The 27,270-nt window shown below is 37.2% G+C and overlaps 1 protein-coding gene across 3 annotated transcripts in view; it reads right to left on the reverse strand.

The window, feature by feature from the left end:
• MAP9 (microtubule associated protein 9) overlaps window positions 1–25,914 on the reverse strand; it is an 80,689-nt gene extending 54,775 nt beyond the window's left edge. For 2 of the 3 annotated variants that reach the window (XM_027866949.1, XM_027866946.1), the window contains exons 1-7: window positions 25,691–25,914; window positions 22,243–22,411; window positions 20,967–21,051; window positions 19,668–19,982; window positions 13,928–14,160; window positions 9,301–9,412; window positions 7,134–7,348 (exon numbers count right to left, since the gene is read on the reverse strand). In XM_027866949.1, the coding sequence (XP_027722750.1) occupies window positions 7,134–7,348; window positions 9,301–9,412; window positions 13,928–14,160; window positions 19,668–19,982; window positions 20,967–21,051; window positions 22,243–22,317 (1,035 nt within the window). In that variant the 5' untranslated portion in view covers window positions 22,318–22,411; window positions 25,691–25,914. The remainder of the gene's footprint in view (window positions 1–7,133; window positions 7,349–9,300; window positions 9,413–13,927; window positions 14,161–19,667; window positions 19,983–20,966; window positions 21,052–22,242; window positions 22,412–25,690) is intronic. The other variant, XM_027866947.1, reaches the window with a different exon arrangement.
• Between the last annotated feature and the right edge of the window lie 1,356 nt (window positions 25,915–27,270).

A 27,270-nucleotide genomic window follows, 5' to 3' on the forward strand; every position in this document is an offset into this window, starting at 1 on the left:
AACTTCAACCCTGTATTACTCCCCAAATCCTCTTTATTTCTATACAGGAGCTGTTGAACATAACAATTTATGTTATCTAACCTCAACTGCCTGTCCCCATCCCCTCCTATTTCTATAATCTCTTCCTATCTCCCTGACCACATACCTCTTCCTCACCCTCAGATGAGGACCTCACTTTATATTTTACTGAAAAACTAGAGACTATTTGTCAAGAACTTCTTTCTCTCCTTATCTCACAACCCTCTAGAGGTCATTTCTTATTGTCTCCTCCTTTATCCAGTCTCTGAGGATTAAGTAACCTTTCTCCTTCCAAGGCCAATTGCTCTATATGTACCCTTGATCCCATCTCCTTTAGTCTTCTCTAGTATATTCCCTCTCCCCTCATTCATCCCACCCCTCCAGCTTTCAATTTTTCCTAACTGGTTCCTTCCTTATTTACATGTATTACCAAGTCTCCTCATCCTTAAAAAACAAAAAAACAACAACAACAAAAAAAAAACCCCTCACTAGCCTCTATCACCACTTCAAGCTATTACCATCTTTGCTTCCTTTCTCACATGTCTAAAAAGACTACCAATACTCATTGTCTCTGTGTCTGTTACTTCTAAATCCTTTATAATCTGTCTTCTGACAGAAAGACCTTTTCCTTCTGATATCAATGATTTTTTAATCGATATGCTGGATGGCTTTTTCTTAATCCTCATCCTTCTTGACCTTTCTGCAACCTTTGACACTGTTGACTACCTTCTCTTAATGGGTACTGGCTCCTTTGTAGATTTTTACAAGTTTTTTCTCAGTTGCCTATCTGTTTGACTGCCCCTTCTATATTTTCTTTACTATATCATCATCTATGTTCTGCCCTGCAACTGTAGATATTCCCCAAGGCTCTTTCCTGAGCCCTCTTCTCTCTTTACAATTTCTGATTAGTCTCTAATATACTCTCTTTGACAATAAGTTCCGTGAGGGCAAAGATATTTTTGCTTTTGTCTTTGTATCTCCGCTGCTTAGTATAGCGCCTGGAACATAGTACGTATGCGATAAACGCTTATTGATTGACTCATCTGCTCCTATTAGTTTAATTATAATCTCTACACAGATTACTCCTAGATCAACAGTGGTGTGTGCTAATTATTTGTAACAAGAAATAATTTTAATTACGGTTTCGTTTTGTGACAGCAATGGTCATGTGTCAGTGCTTCTACTGACAGTAGACTGACTTGGAAAATCTGACCCTGACCTGGTCTTCCCATCTTTAGATGGTTCTGTAAGTTGAGTAACTGGATTTCAAACCATACACACTTGCTTCATTACTCCTTTGTTGTGTTTTTAATTCTATGTTTTTAACTTTCTTTCAAGTTAAGTTATATAAATGTTGCAGCACTTAAAGAGTACACTTCCATGATTATTAGACATACTGAAACAATTATGGATATGGGGAGGTAAAGCATTTCAAAGATCATTCAAATCCATAATGAAACATGATCTGTTGCACCAAACCACAAAGTGAAGACGAAAATGAAAATCAACACCAAGAACTGAGAAATTATTACTGTAAATCAACTTAATTCTCAGGAAGACAGACCTTCTGAAGAAGCTGGGAGCTGAAAGGAATTCTTATTCACCTTCTACACAACAGAGGTTCTTAAACCTGGGGTCCAGGAACTTTTAAAAATATTTTAATGAGTGTATTTCAGTACAACTGATCTCCTTTATAATGTTATATATTTCATTTTATATGTTTAAAAACTTCATTCTGACTACCAGAGCAGTCCATGACACAACAAAGGTTATGAATCACTTTAGTTAAGCTTAAAGCATAACTTTCTCCAGAGTGATTGTTTATTTCTTCCTACGATTCTCAAATAATGTGGAAATATAATTGTTCTCTTGTCTCCACTCAGAGTTACGCCTTCCAGCTGAGTCCCTTATCACCTCTCACTTGTACTACCTTCAGGAGTTTCCTAATGAGTCCCCTTGCTTCAAGACTCTCTTTTCCAATCCAAGCTCCATAGAGGAGCTGCCAAAATAACTTCTCCAAAGTACAGGACTAAGTTTCTCCTCTACTTAGCAAATTTCATCAACTCTCTATTGCCTTGTAAGCAAACTTAAACTCCTATGTTTGATTTTTAAAACCCTTCACAACGTGGTGCCAACCTGCCTTCTTCTTATCCCATTACACATTTCTCTCATTTATAATTCTACTATCCAATCAACTGGCCTTCTAGTCCTCACACACATTTCATTTCCCACCTCTGGGCCTTTTACACTGACTGTCTCTCAGGCCTGGAATGCACTCCCCCATACCTTTTCTAGGTCTTAAAATCCCAAGGTTTCTTCAAACCTCAGCACAAGTGTAGGCATCTACATAAAGTTGTTCGTGATCCCCTTAGCTTCTAGTATTTCTCATTACATTGCATTTATTTTCTGCATATTTTGAATATGTTTACATATGTATACATTGTGTCATTTAATAGAATGTAAGCTCTCCTGAAGTCAGGAATGTTTCATTTTTGTCCTTGTGTCCCCAGCAGCTATGTGTCTGGTACATGGTAGGCACCCAATAAATGCCTGGTGATTACTGATTAATTATTAACTGGTCACATTCCCTCTACTACCTTGATAAGAGCCATAAGGGCAGAGTCGTAGTCTTACTTTTCTTTCTATCTTTCTTGGTATCTAAGACAGTATTCTGTAATGAGTTCGTAGAGCTGGAGGGGATTTTAGAAGTCCTCTAGCCCAACCCCTTTCACCTTACAGATTAGGAAATGCAGGCCCAGAATGGTTGTGCCTTACCCCAGATCACAAAAGCACTAAGCTGCAGAACTGAAAAGCAAAGTCAGGTTGTTTGACTATAAATCCCATGTCCTCTCCACCTTATTCATGGTGCTTAATATTTGTGGAGTTGAATACTCCAGACACTATATAAAACCTATAAAATACTGGTTCAGAAATTTAAAGCAAATTGTCAAATAAGAATATATTACTGTCCTGAACTTATGAGGATTCATTCACTCATTAAACATTTAAGCTTCTCCCCCATAAAAAAAAGGGGGGGGAGAGGGAGAGGGAAAAGGAGAGAGGGGGAGAGAGGGAAGAAGGGAGAGAGGGAGGGCGAGAGAGAGAGAGAGAGAGAGAGTAGTCTTTGACTCCCTCTCCTACTGCTGCTGCATCAGAGGCTAAGGCTAAAAGGAGCTAAGCCATTCAGCTTTGGACTTTCTGAGACCCTCAGTCCTTATCCATTGTCCAGCTTGGTGATGCTGTGGTTTCTCTAACCTCCAACAGACTACTGGAGATCATTCATTCCTACGAGGACTTAGACTACAGGACTACACACTTACTGGGACTGTTTTCTGCCCTCACCCCTGAGAGTGCTCCTCTTCTATTAACTTTTCCACTTCTCACTCTGAAAACTATAATCTAATCACCACCACCATGGCTTCTGGAGGTGTGCTAATGGATCGTGCTATCGTCCTACTCACCCACCATCTTTGTGACTTTCCAGAGCACAATTCCTTTTCCTGGCCACAACTGCTCTATACAAAGTGTTCCAAAAAGCTTAGTGCAGCTTTAGACCAGTATAAAGCTTTTAAAGTATACATAGATTTCTCTATTAGTTCCTTGAGGGCAAGAAATATCTTGCTTTTGTGTTTTCATCCCCAAGGCTTGGCACAATGCTTGGAAAGTAGGTGACATTTAATAAATGTTTTTATTAATTCATTCGTTGACCTAAGGAAACTATAAAACTGCACTTGGAAGTCAGGAAGGCAAATAATAAGGCGTATCACATATAAAGGGAGATGACCATATGGTACAAACTCTGTATTGTAATTGCTGGGCAAATGAAAAGCATGAGAAAACAATGTAGGGTCAAATTAGTCACCTTCTTGAAAGAGATGGGTCTTGAAGTCTTGACCAGGCCCTTGATGGAAATGTGGGATTTAAAATTGTAGGCAGAAGGGACAAACAGACAGGAGATCAGGGAGAAAAGAAAGCAGGGAAAAGTAAAAATAGGGACTAACATAATAAGAAGCTTCTGATGCTAAATCTATAAATTAACTTACCATCAAAACAATCAACCGAAAATTGTATAGTGACTATAGAAAAACCTCAAATATGTGAAATTTAGATATCTGACAACCTTGGTTACTTAGAAAATAGTGAAAATCTAGGAAGTTAAGCAATAAAAGCCCAGGAGCAGACAAAATAGATCCCATCAAGTCTATGCATGGACTACACACTTAATTCATAAAAGTCTCTCAGCCCACCCCGCTCCCAATTCAGAGTCTATTTACTCATACACAATTCTAATCAGCAACTAAGCTCTAAGTTCAATGAAAGCAAGGACTAGCTAAATGTCTCCCCTCCTTTTACTTCCATTCCACCCTTGAGCACCTAACACCTAGAACTAGCACCTAGCTCTGCATGCAACTGGTACTCAGAAAGTTTGCAGAATATGAAGCTAGTGTTATCTGGTTTCTAGGTCCAAAGTTGATGCAAAGGGTGAGAGGAGGTGCTATGGGCAGGTACACTGACATGAAGAGAAACAGCATAGAGCTGATTTTAAGGAAAGAACTCCCCCATACATACACACAGACAAAATGCAAAAAGTGCACACAAGAACACACTGGTGGCACTCTGGACTTTTTCACTTCTTTTCTAGCTGCTTTCTCACCCAAGGGATGCCTCTACCCCTAAAATCTCTTCTTTCTATTGCTTCTGCCTAGAACCTTACTTTGAGGAAGGGTCAAGCCTATCCGTGCTCAATGCTCTCCCAGCTCTGCTTCAGGCTCTCCAGATTCCACACCTCTACCCTGAAGTCCCTCCTTTGAAGGGCGAGTTCCTGCCTGGAGCCTTCATCTGAGGAAGTGTCCATGTCATACACGCTCACTGCTTTCCCAGCTCTGATCCAGACCCTCTAGACTTTGTTACTTCCATTCCAGGGATGTTCTTCACTCTGCAGATGCCTTTGCCTTTGTGCCCCCCTCCTCTGATTGGTGAGTTCCTGCCTGGAAACTTCAACTGAGGAAGCGCCCAGACTGTCCTTGCTCACTGTTCTCCTGGGTCTGATCCACACTCAAGACTTATCCACCTCTACCCCTGCTGTCTTCTCACCTTGGAGATGTGGTCCCTTCCTTGACTGATGAATTTCTCTCTGAAGCCTTCATTTAGGGAAATTCTCAGGCCAGCCAGGCCCAACCAACTCTCATCAAGAGTATCCAAGCTTTTCTACCTCTATTCCAGCTGCCTTCTCATGTTAGACATGCTTTTGTCCTGTGGCTCTCTCCTCAAACTGGTGAGTTGCTCCCTAGCATTTACATTTGAGGAAATGCCAAGGTCAGCCATGCTCACTGCTCTTCAGCTCTGTACCAGATTTTCTTGGTCCCAGCTGATTTCTGCCCCTAGAGATACCTCTAACCCTTTGATATACTACTCCGGTGAATTTCTTCCTGGGACCTTCATTTAAGGAAGTGTACAAGTCGGCCAAGCTCCTCCTGACTCTGAACTTTTATACTTATCCCTCTTTTCAGGTATTTCTCCCACTTTTTCCACTCCCTTTTATACACCGTTTTCTCCAATTAGAATGGAAGCACCTTAAGAACAAGGACTGTCTTTCTTTTTGCTTGTATTTTATTCCTATGTACAATGCTTGGCACACAGTAAGCACTTAATAAATGCTCTATCAATCTAGGGACAAATAGCTCCACACAACTCAAAAGGCCCCAGTAGCATCCATTTATTACAGTATATTCCAAGAACTGATTTTCTTAATGATGAAACAATCAAGAAAAGGTTAAAATATATTCAGTACACTCTGTTTTAGAAGGTAGAGACGTATGTAATATATGCTAAAATATTTCAATCTAAAACAAAATAACAGTTTTATTACTTAAAGTGGCAAAATCTCAACTGTCTGAAGAACTCAGAATGTGGGTACAGACTGCTGAAATTTTATTCATTAAGATCTACTAAATATCAGTATTTCCTAGTATCCATATGAATATGTTCTAATGAAATGATAATAACAGCATATGAAGACATGTGTAATAACTATATGCAATAATTTTAAAATTCATATTTAATGATCTTATTCAAATTACTTCAAATATAATTTATACTCTCAGAAGACAATTTTTATTTTTAAAAAGTGCTTTACTCTATCTACATGTTCAGAATGAAAATTCTAAAGCATTAAAATAGCAATCTGTCAATGGTTCTCCTAATCATTAAATCAGTTAGGACACTTCCAAATGTGTTTAGTTATTTATAAAGTAGAAGCTCCTAAGTAAAATAATTTTTTCAACTGTGAACTATTTCTGGCATGTTTTGTATCTCAAAGTTGTTGTTGTTGTTGTTGTTGTTGTTTTTTTACAAAACTTTAGGTTATATATCATTTATCATAAATCTTAATTAATGTGAACATCCCACTGGATATAGTAAACTCTTCCATGAAGCATCTTTAAGCTCCTAGCTGTCTCCTGTCTCAACTTGGTCCTCACTTGGCACTTTGTCCACACCTTTCTAAGGCATTTAGTATTTATTAGTTTGAGTAACACTAGCTAAAGTCTTCTTTATATTCCTCATTGTGTATGGTGACCCTGAGTTTTCAAACACCAAACCAAAGGAGAACAAATTCTGACAATCCTATATAGATGGAAAAGCTTCAGTTAGAGGACTGATAAAAAACAAATCTGTGATCTGAGGACTATCTATCCTAGCTAAGTTCTAAAAGGGTCTTTACCAGGTTGGTTTAGTAATAAAAATATATTTTAATAAGAGCAACTCTTTTGTTCTACATCAGAGAAAGGAGTACCCACGCTAATGAAATTATAGAATCTTAAAAGAGTCAAGTATAGGTAAACTGTTTATATGTTACATCTTCCTACTATTAACCTATAAGTTCCATGAGGGCAGGCAATATGGCTTATCTAAGCTGAACTCTGCACAGTATTTGGTGAACATATACAATTGCTAAATTGAATTGAATAGTAATAATCACGTTATGTCAAACCACAACTAGGTGAAATTTCCAGAGGCATTTCAGGAGTATGCAATCAGACACTAAAACAAAAAAACCCAACTTGTTAATAAGTTTTAAAAAGAAAAACTAAATGAAATGATTTTTTTAAAAATACCTTAAGGGATGCATCTGAAATGACAGATGTTCTATCCTCATCCACAAACACTTGTAATTTCTTCATGTTTTTTTCAAGCTCATCGATGGTTTCTTGACTTTGTTCTGTTTTCTCCAAAGTATTACTCACCATTAGTTCTTCTGCAGGGGAAAACTTATTGTTACTGTCTTCTGATTTCATAATATTATGGTTTTCATCTACTATTTTTTCTTGATCTGTAATTGAGATGGAAAAATATGACTGAAAATAAATTATGAAACAATAATTTGGGCAAGAAATTAACTTGCCTTCTTTTACTTAAGATCTTTTGTTATCCCTTTTGACTTGTAAAATAGATTAAAATAACTATGGTATTAAGTTTAAGTAGTTTTTAAAAGTAATCTATAAAAGAATACCAACTGAAAATTAATATCTAACACATCGAATGAATAGGAAGAAATATCTTATGGTTTCTAATGATTCTGTCTCTAAGAGCTCTAGCAAATCTTTGGTGGCTCCTTGGTAGTATTCTATGAATGGTGGTAAAAGAGCACAAAAGTACAATATCAATGCCTCCTGCCACAGAATCTGTGGGTTTAAACCCTTCTAGGCTTTCCCCTTTTTTCCTATGTGAGCTCTCTCCTTAAGTCCCAAGGTCCACTCTCAAGTTTAGTCATCGTTTACTGTTTTAAAGGTTATCATCTTTATTTGGAGTCAAGGTCTGCTGTCAGCTATAGACTGGAGAACTACAGGTCTCAGACAGCTACCAAGGCTCAAAAGCTATTGTTGTCTTCTGGAGGGGATCAGTTTTAACTAAACAGTTCAGTTTTGAAACCCATATTAAAGAGTGGCACACCAAGACAAGAACCTAGCACTTAAACAGAATGTCAGCAGTGGTCATATCTGTAAGTCTAGATGTTACACAAACAAATCACAACCAATCAAAGCAACATGACTGATGTTTGCAAAATGAAAGCATGGTTTTATGTCATTATAGCAAAAAGATGACAGGTGGAAAGAAATACATTGTAATAATTTTCCTTCTTCCAGTCCAGCCCTCACTGTCATAACATAAGGAGACATATCTCTCCTGCGGAAAAGAGGCCAGCCAACCCCATGAACTAGTTGCTAACCGCCTGCCACTCACAGGGCAGGCAAGCAAACCTAGCTGAAGCAGCAGAGCACCAAGATGGAGACAAGAGCAAACACATCAAGCAAGTCAAATCACCACCACCACCTCATCTTCCACTGGACCCTTATGGAGATGGCCTAGAATCCCAAACCCAAGAGCTGTGGGAAGAGCAGTATCTCTACAACTACTAGACTGGTTTTCAGCCCAGCCTCCACAGCCATCTTTGAAGGGAGAGATCACTGTGATGAAGGCAGGCCTTCATCACCACTAGCAACAACTGCTGATCAAATACTAGCAATAGGTCACCAACAGGGAGATAGACACAAAAACCCTGGGAACGGTAGCACCCCACCCCAACCCCATACCCGACAATCAGTCCTACTTCCAGTCCAATTCTCACAGCTATGATCTGGGGAGACAGATCCTATGAAGAAGAGACTAGCTATCCCCACTATCTAACAACATCCCACTGCCTTTCACAGGGCAAGAGAGCCAGCCTAGCTGGGGCAGAGGGAGGGGGAGGAGAGAGGAGGCAGCACATATCAGGCAAGACAATCCACTATCATCACCACTGTTCCTCAGACCCTGATGGAGACAGTGCAGGACCTGAACTCAAGAGTTTTAGGAATAACAATGCTTCTAGCCCAGTATGAAATGGTTCTGATGATGTTAATCTATTCCTTCAAACTTCAAGGTTCATCTTGTCCTTGTGCTATTGTGGGAGCTTGAATATTCAATTCTGAATAGGAAAATCCAGAAACCAAGTGACCTAGTGTGAGATTAAGCTGTCTCAGTCACATAGAAAAATTATGAATGAAATAAAAACCTACAATTACACAATATCCTGAGAAAGAATGCTATCTATTAGTGATTTGAAACCAAGTTATGACCTAACAAAATTAATTTTTATATTATTTCAGTAAATATTTCTTTGTACTTGTGTAGCTCATTAATTGAAATTCTTTTAAATTTTAAGGTCTGAATGATAAATATGAAGTCCTAGAAGTAATTGTCCTTTAGAACAAATAAAATAAAAATAGGAAAAATTATGTATACCTTTTTTAGATCTTTCTACTGGTGGAGAGAAAAGGTAGTCTCCAAGATTTTCAGGATCTGATAGCTGGTGAGGAATTGCTAATGATGTTCGTGGGCTTGTTAACCATGGACCCTTAAAAAACAATATTTCAGAGGTAAGTTTAGTTGAGTCTAGTTTGTGATTATTTCGTCCCCAAAGAATTATCGTAACAGGCCAAGTTCTTTGATTTTCTTTATACTTACTTTAAAAAAAAAAAGCTGAAACATTGCTTTAAAATTTTTTACACTATATCATAGCCCCCTAACATTCCCCTTTATCTTTCTTTGTAATAAAGAAAAACATTTAAGCAATGTTGACTGATAAAGCAACTATATTTAATAGTATATACCAAATTCTACACCCTCTCTAGAGGGAGAATAGTGAGTTTATCAATTCATCAGAACTATCATTATAGAATTTATGTTTTCCTTCAGTGTTATCATTTACATTATATGTTGTATTCTTGGTTCTACTTTTTCATTCTATATCACTTTGACTAAGTCTCCCTGTTTCTCTGAATTTCTCATATTTGTCATTTTGTATAGCAGCATAATATTCAATTATATTCACATATGACAATTTGTTCAGCTATTTCCCAAAGGATGGCCACATATTGTGCTCCCAGGTTTTTGCTACCACAGAAAGTATTTTATACACACAGAAAGGTGTGTATAAGACCTTTCTGCCAATGACCCTCTTGGGGTATAAGAGTAATTGAAGAATTATTAAGTCAATGATTATGAACAGTTTAGTGAATTTTCTCACATAATTCCAAATTAATTTCCAGAATAGTTGGACCAATTCACAGTTCTACCAATACTTCATTGGTGTGCCTGTTTTTCCACAGCCCTTCCAAATCAGACTTCATTGCAAATCTGATAGCTGTGAAATGAAATCATTTGCATTTCTGTTATTAGTAATTTGAAGGAAGATTTCATGTGGTTGTTAATCACATGCAATTCTCTTTTGAAAAATGTTGTCTTGTTATGGATACCTTTGGTTTTTAAATCATATTCATTTGCAAATATCTATCCCTCTCCCTGAACCCTTGTAACAAAGATTTTATAAAAGAAAAGTCCTGCAAAATTAAATAATGTTAACTGTCTGAGATTATATGCAATATTTCATACCCGTCCAGTTCTCCTCTACACATTTCAATGAGAAAGTACATTTTCTAACTTTTCATGTGGCTAGTCTTGGTCAATATAATTGCAGAGTTGTTTCACCCTATTGTTCTTCCATGTACCTTGTTGTAAACATTATGTGTGTGTGTATACATATACATATATATACACACATATATACACACACATATATACATACATACATACATATATATTGTGTGTGTGTGTGTGTGTATGTGTGTATGTGGTTCTGGCTATTTCTGGTTACTGCTTATTTATATAAGTCTTCCCCTGCTTCTCTGAATTCTTCATAGTCATTGTTTCTTACACACAGTAACATTACATTAAATTCAAGGACCATAATTTAGTGAATCCCTGAATCAACGGGAATCTCCTTTGTTTCTAGTTTTTTACCATAAAAAGTTTTGTTTTAATATTATGGTTTTTATGAGACCTTTCGGCCTTTGACCCTGGAGTATATACTTAGAAATAGGATCTCTGTATCAATGGGAATGGATAATTTAGTCACTTTGTTTTATTAGCATGATTCCAAATAAGCAAATATATTTTGAGTATACTTTATTAGGTACATTCCAGGAATAGTCAATCTGCAGTAGTAATTAAAGTGCCATACATGTCTTGAGGTCTTATATTTCCCTCAAAATCCTTCCTAAGTTTCTTCTGGTATCATCATTTGCATTTACATGGGTCACCAGAAAGGAGTAATAGTCACAACATTTAATGAAACTTGGGAAACTCCCTAGCAAAGCCTTTACTCAATAGACATCTTAGAAACCATCCAAGTTCAATATTAACAATGTCATGGGCATTGTTCATCCTCTTGATCCCACATGATTTGCATTTCTTCTTCTGAAAATAGTTATATCCTTTGATCACTTTTGTTGTTTGTCCTTCATTCTCAGAGAAGACCATGACATCCCGAAGGTGATACAACGACTTGCAAGTGAATTGGATTTAAGAGCGGGAGGGCTGTGTAAAGTGACCAGCCTTACTCTTTCCTTCAGAGCCATCTGGGTCCAGTGGCAAAATATAGATCAGGATGACTGGTGACCGCCCCAGATTTGATCACTAATTTTCCAATTAAGAAACATCTAGATTTTTTTATGCTTGTGCAAATTCCTTCTACATCTATATTCTCTAACTATATTCCTTGGATATCAGGATTTTATCATAGATATTCAAACATATTTTTACAAATCAACAGTATTTCCTTATTTGAGCTACACTGACTTTACTAGGCAAAAACTTTTAAATTTTATGTAATTAAGATTGTCTACTTTATTGTTTTGCCGTGTCTATCCCTTGTTTGGTAAAGAATTCTCCCTTCTTTCTCTCCCTGCTCTTCCCTATCCTCCTGCCCCAGCTAATGTGCTCCTTTAATTTTTTAAAAAAACAGGCACTTTGTAGCTTACTGTGGTATATGGTATAAAAGTCAGAATGCCTGGGTTCAAATCTTGGCCCTGCCATTCGCACATGCATGGATGTGCGAACTCAGGCAAGTCACAACCTCTCTGGCCCTCAGTATTTTCATCTGTATTTTGAGGGGATAGATTAAAGAGCGCCTAAGTAAGGTCCCTTCCATCTCTAGATCTACGGCTAAGTAAAGATAATGTTTGTCACAATGCCTTACAATTTTTCCAAGTAGTTTGTGGGGAAGAGTCTCTTCCCTGAGTTTGTGTTATCATCTTTCTCAATCACTGGAATGCTGCAGTTACTTATTCCTGGGTTTTGCTTATCTAGTCTGTTTCACTGATTTACTTTTCTATTTTTTCACTAGTACCAAATAGTTTTTTTTTATTTTAATTTTAATTTTTTTTAATTTTTAGGCAATTGGGGTTAAATGACTTGCCCAGGGTCACACAGCTAGTAAGGGTTATGTGTCTGAGGTCAGATCTGAACTCAGGTCCTCCTGACTCTAAGGCTGGTACTCTATCCACTGAACCATCTAGCTGCCCCTAGTATCAAATAGTTTTGAAGATGATTACTTTAAAAATAAATTGTTTTAGTAATTGGTAATGCAATGCCCCTTTAATTATTGCTTTTTTCATAAATCAAGAATGACATAATTTCTGAAAAGAAACAGTAAAAGAATACGTGTATTTCTTTATATACCATGAAACCATTACAAAAATTAATCATCTGCTAGAGCACAAAGTAATCATAAATACATAAAGTACACATGGTCCTTTATAGACCATAACATAATGAAACTAGGAAGCAACATAGGGGATATTCATGTAAAATACAAATTTAAGTGGAGATTAAGTAATGATACTCCTAACACTGAAGGTATCAAAGAACAAATCACAGAAACAATTTATAAATATGTAAAAGAGAACGACAGCAATGAAATATGCCAAGTTTTTTTGGGTGAAGCAAAAGCAGTTCTCAGAAGAAAAATTATAGCTCTGAAAACATATATTAATAAAATAGAGAGCATTAATGAACTATGTAATTAAAAAAAAACTAAAAATACCCAGAAAGAGAAAAATAAGAGAACCTGATAAAAACAAAAAGCAAAAAGGCTACAAAAGTGATAAGCATAAACAGAAGATGTTTTATAAAAATCTAATAAAAACTGATAAAACATTAGCTAATTTGATTAAAAGGAACATCAAATAACCAAAAGCAAAAACGAATCAGCTCAAATTCACAATGGACAATGGAAATAAAAAGAATCATTATAAAATTATATGCCAGAAAAATTGAGAATTGAAATAATGATTACCTATAAAATTCAAAAATTAACAAAAACAAAATATAGAGATCTTAAAAAAACAAAGAAAGAGAAATTGAACAAACAGCAAATGAACTATCAAAACAATGCAGGGGGCTGGGGGCGAGTCTGGATAGATTTCCAAGTGAACTATTTTATTTGCTGTTGTTGTTCGTCCTTCATTCTTGTAGAGGCCCATATCAGGAAGGCCAAGGCCATGCCATGACTTTGCAAGGGAACCAGATTTAGGTGAGGGAGGGTTGTGCAAAGTCACTGGTTTCACTTTCTCCTCTGGAGCCATCTGCATATAGATCAGGAAGACTGGAGATGGCCCCAGATGCAGTGGAGACCGTGGTCTTTTTAAACAAAGGTCTTTCTCAGGATTATTAGTTCATTTCAATTTATGTAAGACAATGTGGACTTTAAATTTCTTAAAGGTAGAATACATGTCTTATGCATCTTTATACCCCTCAGAGTAGCACAGACATACAATGTGTTCAATGAATATTTGATAAAAATGAATAAATGAAGAGTACCAATAGTCATTTTCCAAAAACACATACATTTGTCTGTACAATGGAACTATCTCAATTTTAACTTACGTAACACCATGTTTCCATGCCCTTTCTTTGTCATTAATAATACAGACAACTGATAAATCTGATATAATAAAATTCGAATAATGATGATCAGATACAAAGGCTTACATTCAAGAACAAGACTCAATGTTTCAGATACGGTAGTTACCTCAGACTTGGGGCTTTCGGAGAGAGTTCTCTGCTCAATTTCTAACATTTTGCTACTCAGCCTCATCAGAGATGAAGGTGCAGAACGTGAAAATTGTATTTTGGCAAAAGCAGGGTTATCCTCTTCTTCTAGTATATCTTTATCACCCACATGGCTAGTCTTTCTTAAGATGCCTCTTAGCCGTGGTAAAGGTAATTTAACATCAGTATCTTTTTCAAGGTTGCTGATGTTTTCTGTTGAGAAATAAAATACTTCAATTTGATACACAAACTTCAAATAGCAGAGCTCAGTGTCAGTGATGTATTATCCCAGGAAAAAAAAAAATTAATTTCCTCACTAATCACCTGGATACTAGATATTCAAAAATATCTGAGTCTTCTTGAGACAAGTATGCTTAGTTCAGCTACCACTGATCCTCACATGATACGGTTTTAGGTCCTTTTACCTTCTGGCAGCCCTTACCTGGACAGAGTTTTTCACTACCTCTCTTTCTATAATGCAGTGACCAGAATTGGATCCAATTCTTTCAGGGAAAACATTATCTGACTTCTAAACAATTAACTTAAAAATGAGATACTGGACACAACCAGTGGAAAATGTGACAACTGCCTGTAAAATGCAAATTCATCTTAAACTCATATTCTAATATTAATTTTTTAAAAAATCTAAACTGTACCGAAGGTCTATTTTTGTTGAAAATAACATTTTAGTAAGACCACTACTAACTATTCAGAAGAACAGAAGATAACTGCATTTTAGGGAGCAGTGAAAATGAGTTCATTAGTCACTACCATCCTAGAAATTATTACTAATTGCACAAAGTGATTTGTTTGATCAAGTTTAGTTTCCTAAAGGGGGGGGGCTTTCCAAACCTAAACTGGAATTGTTTTTATTTTTGTTTTGTTAAAAATGCAGGGAAAAAGGGATTTCAGTTGACAAAGAAATTTTTAGCAACGCCACTACATGTGTGAATATATGTGTGTATGTATGCATATACACACATACATATATGTGTACGCGCATCTGTCATTTACAAAGCTGTTTTCTCTATGGTCAAAGGTAAAAGTGTAATCTCTTTCATGAGTGTTAGCATGACAGAGTGAGTCAGCCTTGCAATCACCAAGCCCTGCCCCCGATATATACTGGCTATGTGTCTATGGATAGGTCACTTGACCTCTTGGGGTTCCAGGAGACTTTGTAAGACATACTGTCAGAAGAATTACAGACAAAGATCCTATTTCAATAAATGGAGAGAATTGTTTTTAAAAGTTCTCTACATCAATGAGATCACTGGTCTGGACCAAATATATGTGTGTGTTCATTTATTTCATAACATAATCAACTATATTATAGGCACTGTACAGTTACACTGTACTTTGTTCTTGGAATGTGAAGCATGACATTCACTTCTGGTAGTACATCTTGGGAAAGACTGACAATGGCAATCTGAAGAGGAGAGCAAGGATGGTAAAAGGGCTCAGATCATGTTACATGAGGAACAAGTGAAGGAAGTAGAAGTGTACATCCTGGAAAAGGCTGGGAGAAATAAGTATCTGTCCTCAATTAACCAATGGAAAAGGGATTAGTAGTACAAAAGACAGGAGCTGCAGAAATGGAGAGACTCACTACAATGAATCATTCTCATATTGTTCTGATACTTACTAGCTATATGGCCCTGGGTAAGTAATTTCTCCCCTCTGCCTCTTAACTTCCCTCATGCATAAAATGGGGATAATAATATTTATACAACCCATTTCCAAAAGTGCTGTAAGGCAAGTAATTTGTAAACTTTGAAGCATGAAATGAAATTATGACTAATATTATCATACTTAAGATCTTTCCCTAATAGTGTAATGTCCCATGGTAACAAGTGTTTCATTGATTTAATTAATATTTCTTAGGAAAAAACCTACATAACATGATATCTCCAATGTGTGAGTCCTTAATTCTCATTTGTTTAACACTAGAGTACTTGACTTTATGTAATTTATGATGTAGGTAGAAAAAGATTATTAGTTCTTTTCCTTAAACATTAAGTATTAATTACTCGAGCTCCCATAAACTCACTATCTCAAACATATCTAGTCTCTCAAATGACAAAACCAATTAATTGGAATAAAAGTAAATGAACATGACGGAGAAAAGGAGACAGGGGCATGTACATAATAGCTCCCACTGAATTCAAAACATTTTTCCCTACTTGCTAATACTCTAACAAAAGACTGGGCATAAATTCTTTCACCTTTCCTCCTACAACATAGGAATATAGGTTTTTGACATTTGCTACTTCTAAGAAAAATGCCATTATAAAAAGGAATATATTCTCCAGTAGGTTTTTTTTTGTGGGGGAAAGGGAAGGGAAGAAAGATCTATGATTTTATCAGTATAAATAAGTAATAAAAACTCCTTTCACCAATAGGGATTAAATGGAGTTTAAAATTGACATCATTTGTGACTTAGAGCTTTACTTAGGGTCACACTGTGGATCTGACCAACTCCAAGGCCCACTCTTTCCCCTGCTGCCAGCTTGCCTCAGTGATAATCATGATAGTAGAATTTAACTACAATACAAAAATAAGTTTATGTTGTACAATTAAATGAGTAAAAATCATTTAAATTTAAACACAGATTTAAAATGTTTGTTTTTTTGAAACACTAATTAACATGCCATTCTTACTCCATATTAAAAATTACAGTATTGCCACTTAGATCTTGCTGCCATCTTGTGGTTAAAAAATTAATCTTAAACAACTCTAGCCACAGCCAAATCTTGAATACTATAGTGTAGGTACTTTGGTTTGTTAATTATTTTCCACAGTATTTAATCCTTGACTGGCATGGAGCATACCCTAAGTTATCTTTTATACAATAATTTGTATAATTAAAATGTAATTAGGAGTGTTTTAAATAATTGTAGATTGTAGATTCTTCAGAGCACTTAAAGGGTCAGGAGAGTAAACAGAAACAAAGGTGGCTGACAGATGGCCAAAAGAAGGAAAGGTAAGCCAAACTGAGAAATTTAAAATCATTTCCTGAAATATAGTTTTGGTGGTTTTTATTGGTGGGTCTTACTTTTTTGGTTTGTTTGTTTTTTTGTTGTTGATGTTTTTGCCGCTGCTGCAATCTTCTCAATTTCATCAGGTTCCCCAACTACAAATCAGAAGACTAAAATGCCTTTGTTGTATTATACTTTGTTTTTAACAAAAAAGAATTTGGAAAGGGGAGATGTTATTCAAAAAGTGAATTTTTTAACAGACATAGTTCTTGGCTTTAATCAGAGCCAATGAAGATACGCCATAGCGTGGCTATGAGCAGCAGGGGACAAAAGCCTCAATTTAGGAAGCAAACAAAGGTAGCAAAAGTACAGCCTTCTCTTCCATTTCCCACCACTGAATTCTTCCCACTCTATTTATTCAATAACATGAGTGAACTTTTCTTAAAAAATAAAATAAAGTTCCTTCTAGTCTTCAACTCCTAAGTACTGTAAGTACTTTCTTAAAAAAAAATGATGCATTCAATTCATGACTTTCTTACCGATTTTCCTATAGCTTTTCATTCTTACTGTTAACAAAACAGTTTGAGCCTTCCAACACTTAAGAGAGCACATTACTACAACAGTTTCCTAAATGTGTCTCTCTACTCCATTTTTCTGTCCTCTAAACCACCCCAGAAAAGGCCACCAGACTTTTTTTCTAAAACATCAAGCCAATGCTATGTTAATCCAGACTACCAAAATTCTCAAGTGACATTTAAGGTCTTCTGCAATCTACATGTCTATACAAATGACTTCCAATTCCTTCATATTCCACTTCAATAGGATTTGTTTCCTTACTGTCATAGAATAAGGGAAAAGGAAGAGAAGGAAATAAGCATTTATATAGTGCCTACTATATGTCAGGCACTGTGCTAAGTGTTTTCTAAATATTAATATTCTATTGAATTCTATTGATCTTCATAACAACCCTATCATCCTAATTTTATAGTAGAGGAAACTGAGATAAATCCAAGCTTAAGTGATGTGGCCAGTAAACATCTGAAGCCAGATTACTTACACACACACACACAGCCTAGACCCAAGACTTCCTTTTTGAATCCTATCCACCTCATAAGGATCATAAAAGGCATGGCAGTGACCTCAAAGACCATCTAATCCAATTCTATATCATTTTACAGGTCAGAACCCGAATAGATCCACAAGTTCTGATTTCATCCATGAAGTTTTCCTTAACTACTCACTCATCCTCCATGAGCTGTCATTTCTCTAATCTATTATTACGCAGTCCATACAACACAATTTGCCTCTGATTTTCACTCAGTCCGGTCTTATTTCCACAATTGGATCATAAGCTTTTTGAAGTCACAGTCTACAAATGAACGAATGAATGAAAAACCATTTATTAAGTTCCTGTGCCAGTCAGTGTTCTAGGATCTGGGGATACAAACACAAAAATGAGACATTTTCTGCCTTCAAGGAGTTTAAATTCTAACAGGGAGAAACCACACCCCCCCCACACCCACACATACAAAATATATATAAAGGCCAACCTGTCCTGTCAGGAGGCACAAACTCCCTTTGTCCATTCTACCTAGCCTGCCCAGACCACCAGACTATGCTTCCCCTCCTGCTCCCCTGGATCATCTTCTTGCTTCCTCCCTGTTGTGGTGCCATTCTCTTTCTGGTTCCCCAAACTCTCATCTACCTCTCAGTCTAGGAACCATAACCAAATCAATGTCAATACTGACTCTGGAAAGGTTATGTCCATCTACTCCCTTATTACTCCACTAACCATATTGTGACTCTTCCCTCATATGTGTGGTCACCCCCTAACAGAATGTAAAACTCTTGGGAGTTTAGAAACAATTTCACTTTTGAATTGGTATGCCCAGCATTCTGTATACAGTGATTGGCACAGTACAGAACGATAAGCACCCACTAAATGCTTTCCATTCATTCCCTTATTCATACACCTTCAATTCACTTCTTTCTATAGTGGTTTCTTCAACCCACTCTAAAAATATGCTCAGGTCTCCCCTATCCTAAATAAATAAACCCTTCTTTTGACCTGGATCACTCTTCTCCTCTGTACTAACAAACTTTCAGAATTTCTGCCTCCACTTCTTTTTCATTCAATTACTCTCAATCCCTTATTCTCTCATCTTCTCTCATCACCACTCATTCTACTCCACTGAAATTGCCATCTCCAAAGTCTGTATCACCAAATGCAATGGCCTTTTTCAAGTCCTTATTTTCCTTGACTTTATGCAATATATAGTACTGCTAACTATTCTCTCCTTGATAACTTTTCTTCCATTGGCTTGTGTCACTACATTCTCATGGTCTTTCATGACCTTATAATCTCTCTCTCTCATGCTCTGTGGTCTATTTTTCTTGCTGCTCCTTTGTGTCCTAATCCTCTGCTCTGGTTCCTCCACTGAAGGGTGCCTCCAGTGCATCATAACAGTGCAAATGTGACCCTGGGTTCTTGAAGATCATTCAGAGCACGAGCTCTGGAGGTCCTTTCATGTATGCACTGTGTCACTGATTGTCTATTATTTGAACAACAGACTGGCAAAGTTTGGAAATGCTTATGATCAGAAAATTGGCCATTAGACGATAAATGTTTCAACCCAAAGGCATAAAGGAGTCACAATGTGAATCAACGCAGGGATGTTCATGCTGACAAAATGACAAATCTTTAAGCTGAAATGTTAAGTTAGAAATAGCAACTAAATGAGGTACCTGATGATACAAATTTGACTAGCTTAGGCGTAGATACTGTTTTCATTTCTTCTTGTTCAATTTCCTGATCTTTTCCTTGAGGCTTCGATGAATTAATTGCAAATCCCTCCAAAGTATCTGGTCCTGCTTCTTTTTCTGTTTTGATGGGAAATGTAGTTAAATCTTTTGTTACATTGCTGTTTGTTGTCTTAGTTTTCAAAAAAGTCATTTTTGGAGAATCCTTTTCTTCATCATCTGACACATGAAACTCATTAGTAAGATTTTTATTAGTTGACTTTTCATCTATTGATGTGTCAGAAAAATCTCCCAAAGAACCTGAGAAACAGAAAAGAACTTCAATGCTTACACTGCAATTAAAAAAAACAAAAACAAAAAAGTCCATGGTGACAAGACATTAGCCTCAAAAGCAAACAAGATTCAGTGATTAGAAAATGATGGTAATCAATACCAATCTGTCCCACTGAAGCAAGTTCAATTTTGTGGTGTTCAGCTGTCTTATGGCAGTTTCACAATTCATGAAAGGTTTATTACAGTGGTGGTGTCAAAACTCAAATAGAAACAGGTAACTAATCTGTAAGGGAGGATCCCTGTAGTTATATATTGACTTAGTTTTAAAATATCTTACCTAGGGCTTACTATTAGTTTAATTTTTTTGTTAAATACTTCCCAATTACATTTTAATTTGGTTCAGCTGCTTTCAGGAATGTAGGCCTCATGAACCCACTGGTTGCAAGTTTGATACCTTTATATTACAGGATCACTAAAAATAGTGATGTCCTATAGTACATTTAAAATAATTTTCAATTCTTAAAAATTAAATTCACAAACAATTCTATTGGGTAAAGCCAGGTATGTATAAATATTAAAACAAACTTGAAAACCAGTATTTATATTTCACTGGCCTGATCATTTTTACCTTTCCTACAAAAATTGTTGTTTAAATTTGGTTCAAAAGACTCAAGGATTATCACTCCAAGTGTAGGAATATATATTTACCTTTTGGAAATTCTTTTCCTTTAGCTTGAGAGGATTACAACATTGAACAGATGAATTCTCAGCTGCCTCTTAGCCCTCCAGCCTCAGAGCAAACATCTTTCTCTACACTCCCCCCCCCACTACATATCTAAGATCATTAAAACGTCAAAGAAAATCAGAAGAAGGTCTTTAGCAAAATGTTAGGGATAAGCCTATGTTGTTCAATTAGATTGGCATAATTCTATGTGTAATTTAGATTCTTGTAGCTTGGATGCAAAGAAGGGAGAGAGGAAGGAGACTATTTTTTTCTATTGACTAGCATACCAATATCATCACTGTCAAAATCATCTGAGTAATCTTCACTTTGTTGTCGAGCTGTACGAGCTGAAACTGCTTTCTGTAATTCATCCTGAAATGATATAATTCAATAAGTTTCCTTTCAAATATGAAGGTCTCATATCTAGATACTCTTTTATATAAATTTGTTCCTAGAACAAAAGATGCTTTTCCAATAAATTTCTTCTAGTTTGGGCTTGAAGCTAGAACCAACTTGCTCTAAACTCAGGAAGAAATTTGAGTTTTTGTCTCTTTGTTACAGATATGGACTTGATGGATATTATGCTTTTAAAGGCTTAGTCCACAGATGCAGTGAACTACATTGGAGAAAACTTAAAAATCACTAGGTATCAGCAACAAGATCCTTAAGCTTTATGTAAAAAAGGTATTTAGAAACCTGATGTAAATATTAATTCATTAATATTTTAAATGTTTATAGTTGGAAGTAATATTACAGCCAAAATAATCAACAAATACCTACAAAAATAGATGAATTTCTTAATTCAAATAAGGATGCTCCTCCATATAAACACCACTCATGGTGACAACTTCAGACCACCTTGAAGGTAACCAAAACTGAGATGCAGCTTTATAAGTGTATCTGTATTGGAATATGGGGAGTTTCACAGAGATGAATGATTTACTTCAACTAAAGCATTCTGTAGCTCAAGACATTCTACTATTATACCCCTTAACCCCAATTCACTCATACGAAGTTCCTTGATCTGCTACAGTTTCCCTCTTATTTCTGCTTACGCCTCTTTGCATCATGTTGCTATTATTCAGTTCTAAAAACCTTTCCTAAAACTCCTGTTTTGAGTTATGTGCAGAGTAGGAGTATACTTGGACCTACTTTCCTCTGTAGTTTAACTTTTCCTTATCTTTTGATAGTAGCTATAATTCTTATCATCCTCCTCTTCCACGGTTCTTTCACCTCCCTTTCATAACTGTCCCTTTAACAAATCATTCTACCCTGGTCCTAGCTAACTCTAATCAATCCCCGCAATGCTGTCACATTCCCTACCAAGCAAATGTTGAGGAGGGAGTGAGGTAACAGTCCTTGATGCTGCTAAGCCATCAGTTGTTTTATCAGCTTTATATCCTCAAGGAACCTGAGCCAGCTCTCTGCTAGTCAAACATTACAGTCTGTTTTACCCCTTGTGCTGAAACACTCCCCATAGTCTATTCAAGTTATTATCATCCCTTTTTCATTGTTTCACATATAAATTTAATACAAATTTAAAATAACTGAATTTATTTTTACCTGGAAAGTAGTTCTTGTGGCGACTTTTGGACTCTTGGAATAGGCCAAAACAGTGCCACACAATTCATCAGACATGGTGATTTTGTAATAGGTTAAATATAGATGTTAATGTTTTTTTCTTCTTTAAGTTAACACAATGCCAGTACTGAGAATGTTGATTCAATCTATGCTGGGAATTAAAATATAGGGAGATAAGAGCAAAATTAGATTTGAGACATTTTTTTAGTTCAGTTGATACATACATTATATATAAACTTCATCTGAAAATTTGGAACATACTTATATTTGACAATCTTTTTTATTTTTCTGGTCTGGACCCGTAATTTTATAAGTGGAAGAAAATCCTAGTATTGGAATTCTTAGTGGGAAATATCGCCTTCACCAATGTGGATTAATCACTGAATCTTAGGTCTTAGAGAACTGCCTGGCACGCTGTGAGGTTAAGGGATCTGCCCATGGTGGCATAACTAGTACATGCTAGATGCTGGACTGAAACCAAATCCGGCTAATGCCAAAACTAGATGTCTACCCACTAGGTAATGCTGCCTCCCTTTGACATAATTAAAAATAACAAAATTATATTTTAATAATATATCTATAGCCTTCTTACAAAGGCTTAAAAATAATAAAAAGTCAACTCTAAACCAATTCTTTAGAAAAGGAGGAGTGGACTAAAGTACTAGATTTGTTTAAGGGATTTAAAATTTGTTCCTACATTACATCTAATATGATCCCCTTTCTAATTCATGCCCCACAACAGAATACAGAAATAATAAATCACTGAACTATACCTACAGTAGAACTTGTAACTGCAAAACAGTATTTCTTTCCTTATACTCTTAATTGTGAAAGACTGACATAAAAATTTTTATGTGAAATATTTAATTCTAGGGCAACACAAAAGGTAATGTTCCTCACCACCCCCACCTACCCCCAGGTCTTTTGAAAGACAAACACAATCTTTAAGATATTACTTTTTTTCAAAATCCTTCATTCTATTTCCTATCATTTATGAAATGTGTTAGACAAAAGATCTAAAATGTAAGGGGTCTGCAGATAGGAACAGAAAAGTAACCTTTAACAGAAAGTTTACTCATCTTTCCCATTAAACATAGGGTGGAAAGATGAGAATGCTGGAACTTGGTGTCAGAACACCTAAATTCCAGTTTCAGCTGTTACTTACTATCTTAGAGAAAGTCACTCAAGCTCTCTGAGCTGCAGGGTCTCTGCAAAATGAGGAAACTGTACTAGTCTTCAAAGTCCTTTTCAGTTCTAAATCCGATGATGAGTTAATAATCATTTTATTTATCTTGACCACGGTTCTTCCTCACTGAACTAAATTATCTGATACCTTCTGGCACTTAATACTCGTTATTCTAAAACCTGGCTTCTAATGCAAGTTCTATCATTTATTAGCTGTGACTTCTGGCAAGTGTGACTTCCCCTCTCTGGTCTTTAGTTTCCTCACATAAAATGGTGGTTGGAGTAGATCTCCAAAGTTCTTCCAGCTCTGAATACCTTCAAGATCCTTGCTCATAGACTTGCAACTGGAAAGGATCTATGTGATCATTTATTCCAATGTATTACTTTGTCATATAACATCTCCGACAAGCATTCATCCAACTTCTACTTGAATACCTCCAATATCCACTACCTCCAGGAAAAAAAAAAAAGCTCATTATGCCTAATTCTTAACTGTACTAATAGCCCTACTGGGCACCCTCCTATAAGGAGGAGCCATCTCTATTATTGGCTGCTACTAAAATAGTTAAAAGTCATTTCTACTCTTCGGGACCCCAAATTTCTTCCTTGGATAAAATGAGAGTTGCACTAGATGACTTCCAAAGTCCCTTCAATGTCAAAAACCCTATTTATCATCCTTTGACTTGGAGTTAGACATCACTTCACCTCTCTGGGCCTTCATTTCCTTACCTATAAAAGGAAAAGGTTGTTCTATATGTCTAAGGTCCCTTCCAGCACTGAATCTATGACTCTATAATCTTATGCCTGGGAGTTTTAAATCACTTGACTTTCTGGGCCTCAGTAGAGAAAAAGACTGGCATAACTGCTCTGCTGTATTTTAAGTCAAGAAAAAATGTTTTCAAATCCCTCACTGAATCATTAGCTTCTCTGAAACTCAGTTGACCCATCCATGAAATGGAGAAAATGAAAGTATCTATCTCACAGTGTCATTGTAAAGTTCATATGAGATAATAATGTAAAATTTTGCAAATGTTAAGGAACAATATAAATGTGAGCTATTAGTCATGCTGTAAGTAATCTCTTCAGTGGGAAAAATGTTGCATTTGGAATCAGAGGAAATGGATTCAAATGAAAGGTTGGATGTCTATTTGTTAGAAATGATGTGGAGAGAATTCTTGTTCAGGTATTGCTTGGAATAGACAGTGTTAAAGATTAAGTGATTTTGGATCCTGGCTCTCATAAATGCTACCTGTGTGATCTTGAAGTCATCTGAATTTTCTGATCATCAGTTTCCTCACTGATTAAAAAACAAAACAAAACCAAAAAAACATGAGAGTTGAAACTGAGATTCCTTCCAGTTCTCAATGTATGATCTGATAAACTTCTGCATCTAAGACTTGTTAGCTGGTTTGAGGCCTGTCCTACCTGACTCTGTGACCTTAGACAAGTCCCTTTCTGTGTCTGGATTTCATAGGACATGAGACTTACAGCTCAAAAGGACTTAACAGGATAGCCTAATACACTCCCTCATTTTGCTGATAAAGGAACTGAACCCCAGAGACTGACTCGACCAAATTCACAAGGACAAGTAATGGTAGTGGTGGGATTTTAACTCAGATTTCAAAAGCAGTGCTCTTTCCATCTTATGATGCTGCCCCCCTTTCTTCCTCTAAGCTGGATTGGATGACCTCCAAGATCCTCGTGTGCTCTGGGTAACAATGAAAATAGCAGAGGGGCATCTCGTGGATACAGTAACTTCGGGGCCAATAAGACACAGCTAGCTCTAAGTCCCGCCTCCCATACTTTTCGGGGCGGGGAAGGGAGGTCCTAGAACTTCAGTGCCTCAGGCAATTCCATTGAGTGGTCAAGCAGGTGCAGATATGCAGGGGTAAAAGGATTTTCTTCTTCAGAGTTCTTCCTATTTAGGAACTCACAGGCCCAAGAAAGGGGAGCAATGCATTTCTACCATGCTCCTATCTGATCCTCACAACAAACCTTGGGAGAGGAGTGTACCGACTATTTTGCAGATGAGGACCCTGAAGATCCGAAGCTCAGTGCATCTGTCCTGGGCATTTGGTCTACACATCCCGGGCGCCAATCTAGTCCCCCACCCGAGCCCACCACCTAACCACAGAAGCTCCCGGTTACGGAGCGCTCTAAGGGGTGCAGAGCACTGGGTGTCTCCCGGGCCGCCAGTCCCCCCCGCCACAGAGATCCCGCGAGGCCGGGGTCCCGGGCCGCGTACCCAGTCCCGCGGTGGCTCCCAGGTCTGACTTGAGGTGCGGGAGTGGTGGGTGGGTGAGGCTCAGAGTCCGTGTGAGGGACCGAGGGAGGTCGTCCCCTCTCCCCACAGCCTTGCTCAACGCTGGCCTTGGCCTTGCGGCACACGCTGGACTGAGTTCTCCCCGCAGAGTAGAGGCGGGAGAGAGGGTGGGAGCAGCCAGTTGCTCCGCAACAGGCGGAGCGGAGGAAGTGAACTCACAACAACCGGCCTCGCGCTCACCCCAATTTCCCCACCCCTCCTCAATACTCCCGCCCACCAGGTCTTTCTTATCCCGGGTCGTTGCCAGGGAAACGGGGTTGACGTAGGAAGTGATGTCACGGTAGCTGGTGCTGGAAGGGAGGGAATCAGCCTCTTCCTCCTTTTGGCTTCCTAGTTCAGAATCTGTCGTCTGGGAGACGCTAGCCCCGCCTCCTTGCCTCAGTTGGGAGGGGTGGAGAGAGAGGAGGAGGGAGGTCGGGAGGGGCGGTGCTAAGTCTGGGCTGGGGCGGCCTCCGGGTGGGCCCGGGTCTCCTCTGTTGTAGGGGACCTCGGGATTTTCTGGTCTAACCAGGTCGATAGCAAGAATCAATTCTACAGCGTGATAATAATAACAACAATAACAACAATGATAATATTAATGATAGTGATAATAATAATGATAGTAATAATAATAATCCAGTCATTTGTTCTACATCATTATAGGGTGACAGCAAGTGTCTATTCTACAACATAGTAGTAATGATAATATAGTAATAGCAATAATAATAATAATCCAAACAGCTAATCTACATCATCATCATCATCATAGGATGACAGCAAGAATCTATTCTACAGCATAATAATAATAGCAGCAGCAGTAGTAGTAATAGTAATAACGATAATCCAGTAATCTACTTTACGTCATCATCATAGGATAATAGCAAGAATCTATTCTACAGCACAATGATGATGATGATGATGATGATGATAATGATTAGCATTTATATAGTGCTTCACAGTTTGCAAAATATTTTGCAAATAAAATCATTGCCTTTTATCCTCTCAACAACCCTGGAAGGTGGATGCAATTATTTTCCCCATTTCACAGGTGAGGAAACTGAGGCAGACAAAGGTTAAGTGACTTACCCAGGGTTATACATCTGGTAAATGCCTGAGGTTCAATTTGCACTGGATTTGACTCCTGACTCCCAAGTCCAGTGCTCTACCATCAGGTTCACTGCACCACCTCCTTAGGCATTTTTTTTGAGGGGGGTTGTTTTTGTTTGTTTATTTGTTTTTAAGTACAGAAAACACTACCTGCCAGGAAAGCCCATTCCATTTTTATATAGTTAATTTTTTTTCCCCTTACATCAAATCTGTCTCCCTCTTTGCCACTTCTGCCTATGGTTTCTAATCCTCTCCTTTTCAGACAAACAAAACAAACCTTATCCTTTTTCTAAGACCTTGTGTCAGTGAAGTGTTTGAAGGCAGCTATAAAGTCTGCTGTAAATCTCCTTTCTGGGCTAAATAATCCCAATTGATACCAAAATTAGCATGATCGCCAATCCCTTCACCACCCTGGT

This window comes from Vombatus ursinus, unplaced genomic scaffold, assembly GCF_900497805.2.
Source record: "Vombatus ursinus unplaced genomic scaffold, bare-nosed wombat genome assembly UNPS02014784.1, whole genome shotgun sequence".
Lineage (NCBI taxonomy): Eukaryota > Metazoa > Chordata > Mammalia > Diprotodontia > Vombatidae > Vombatus > Vombatus ursinus.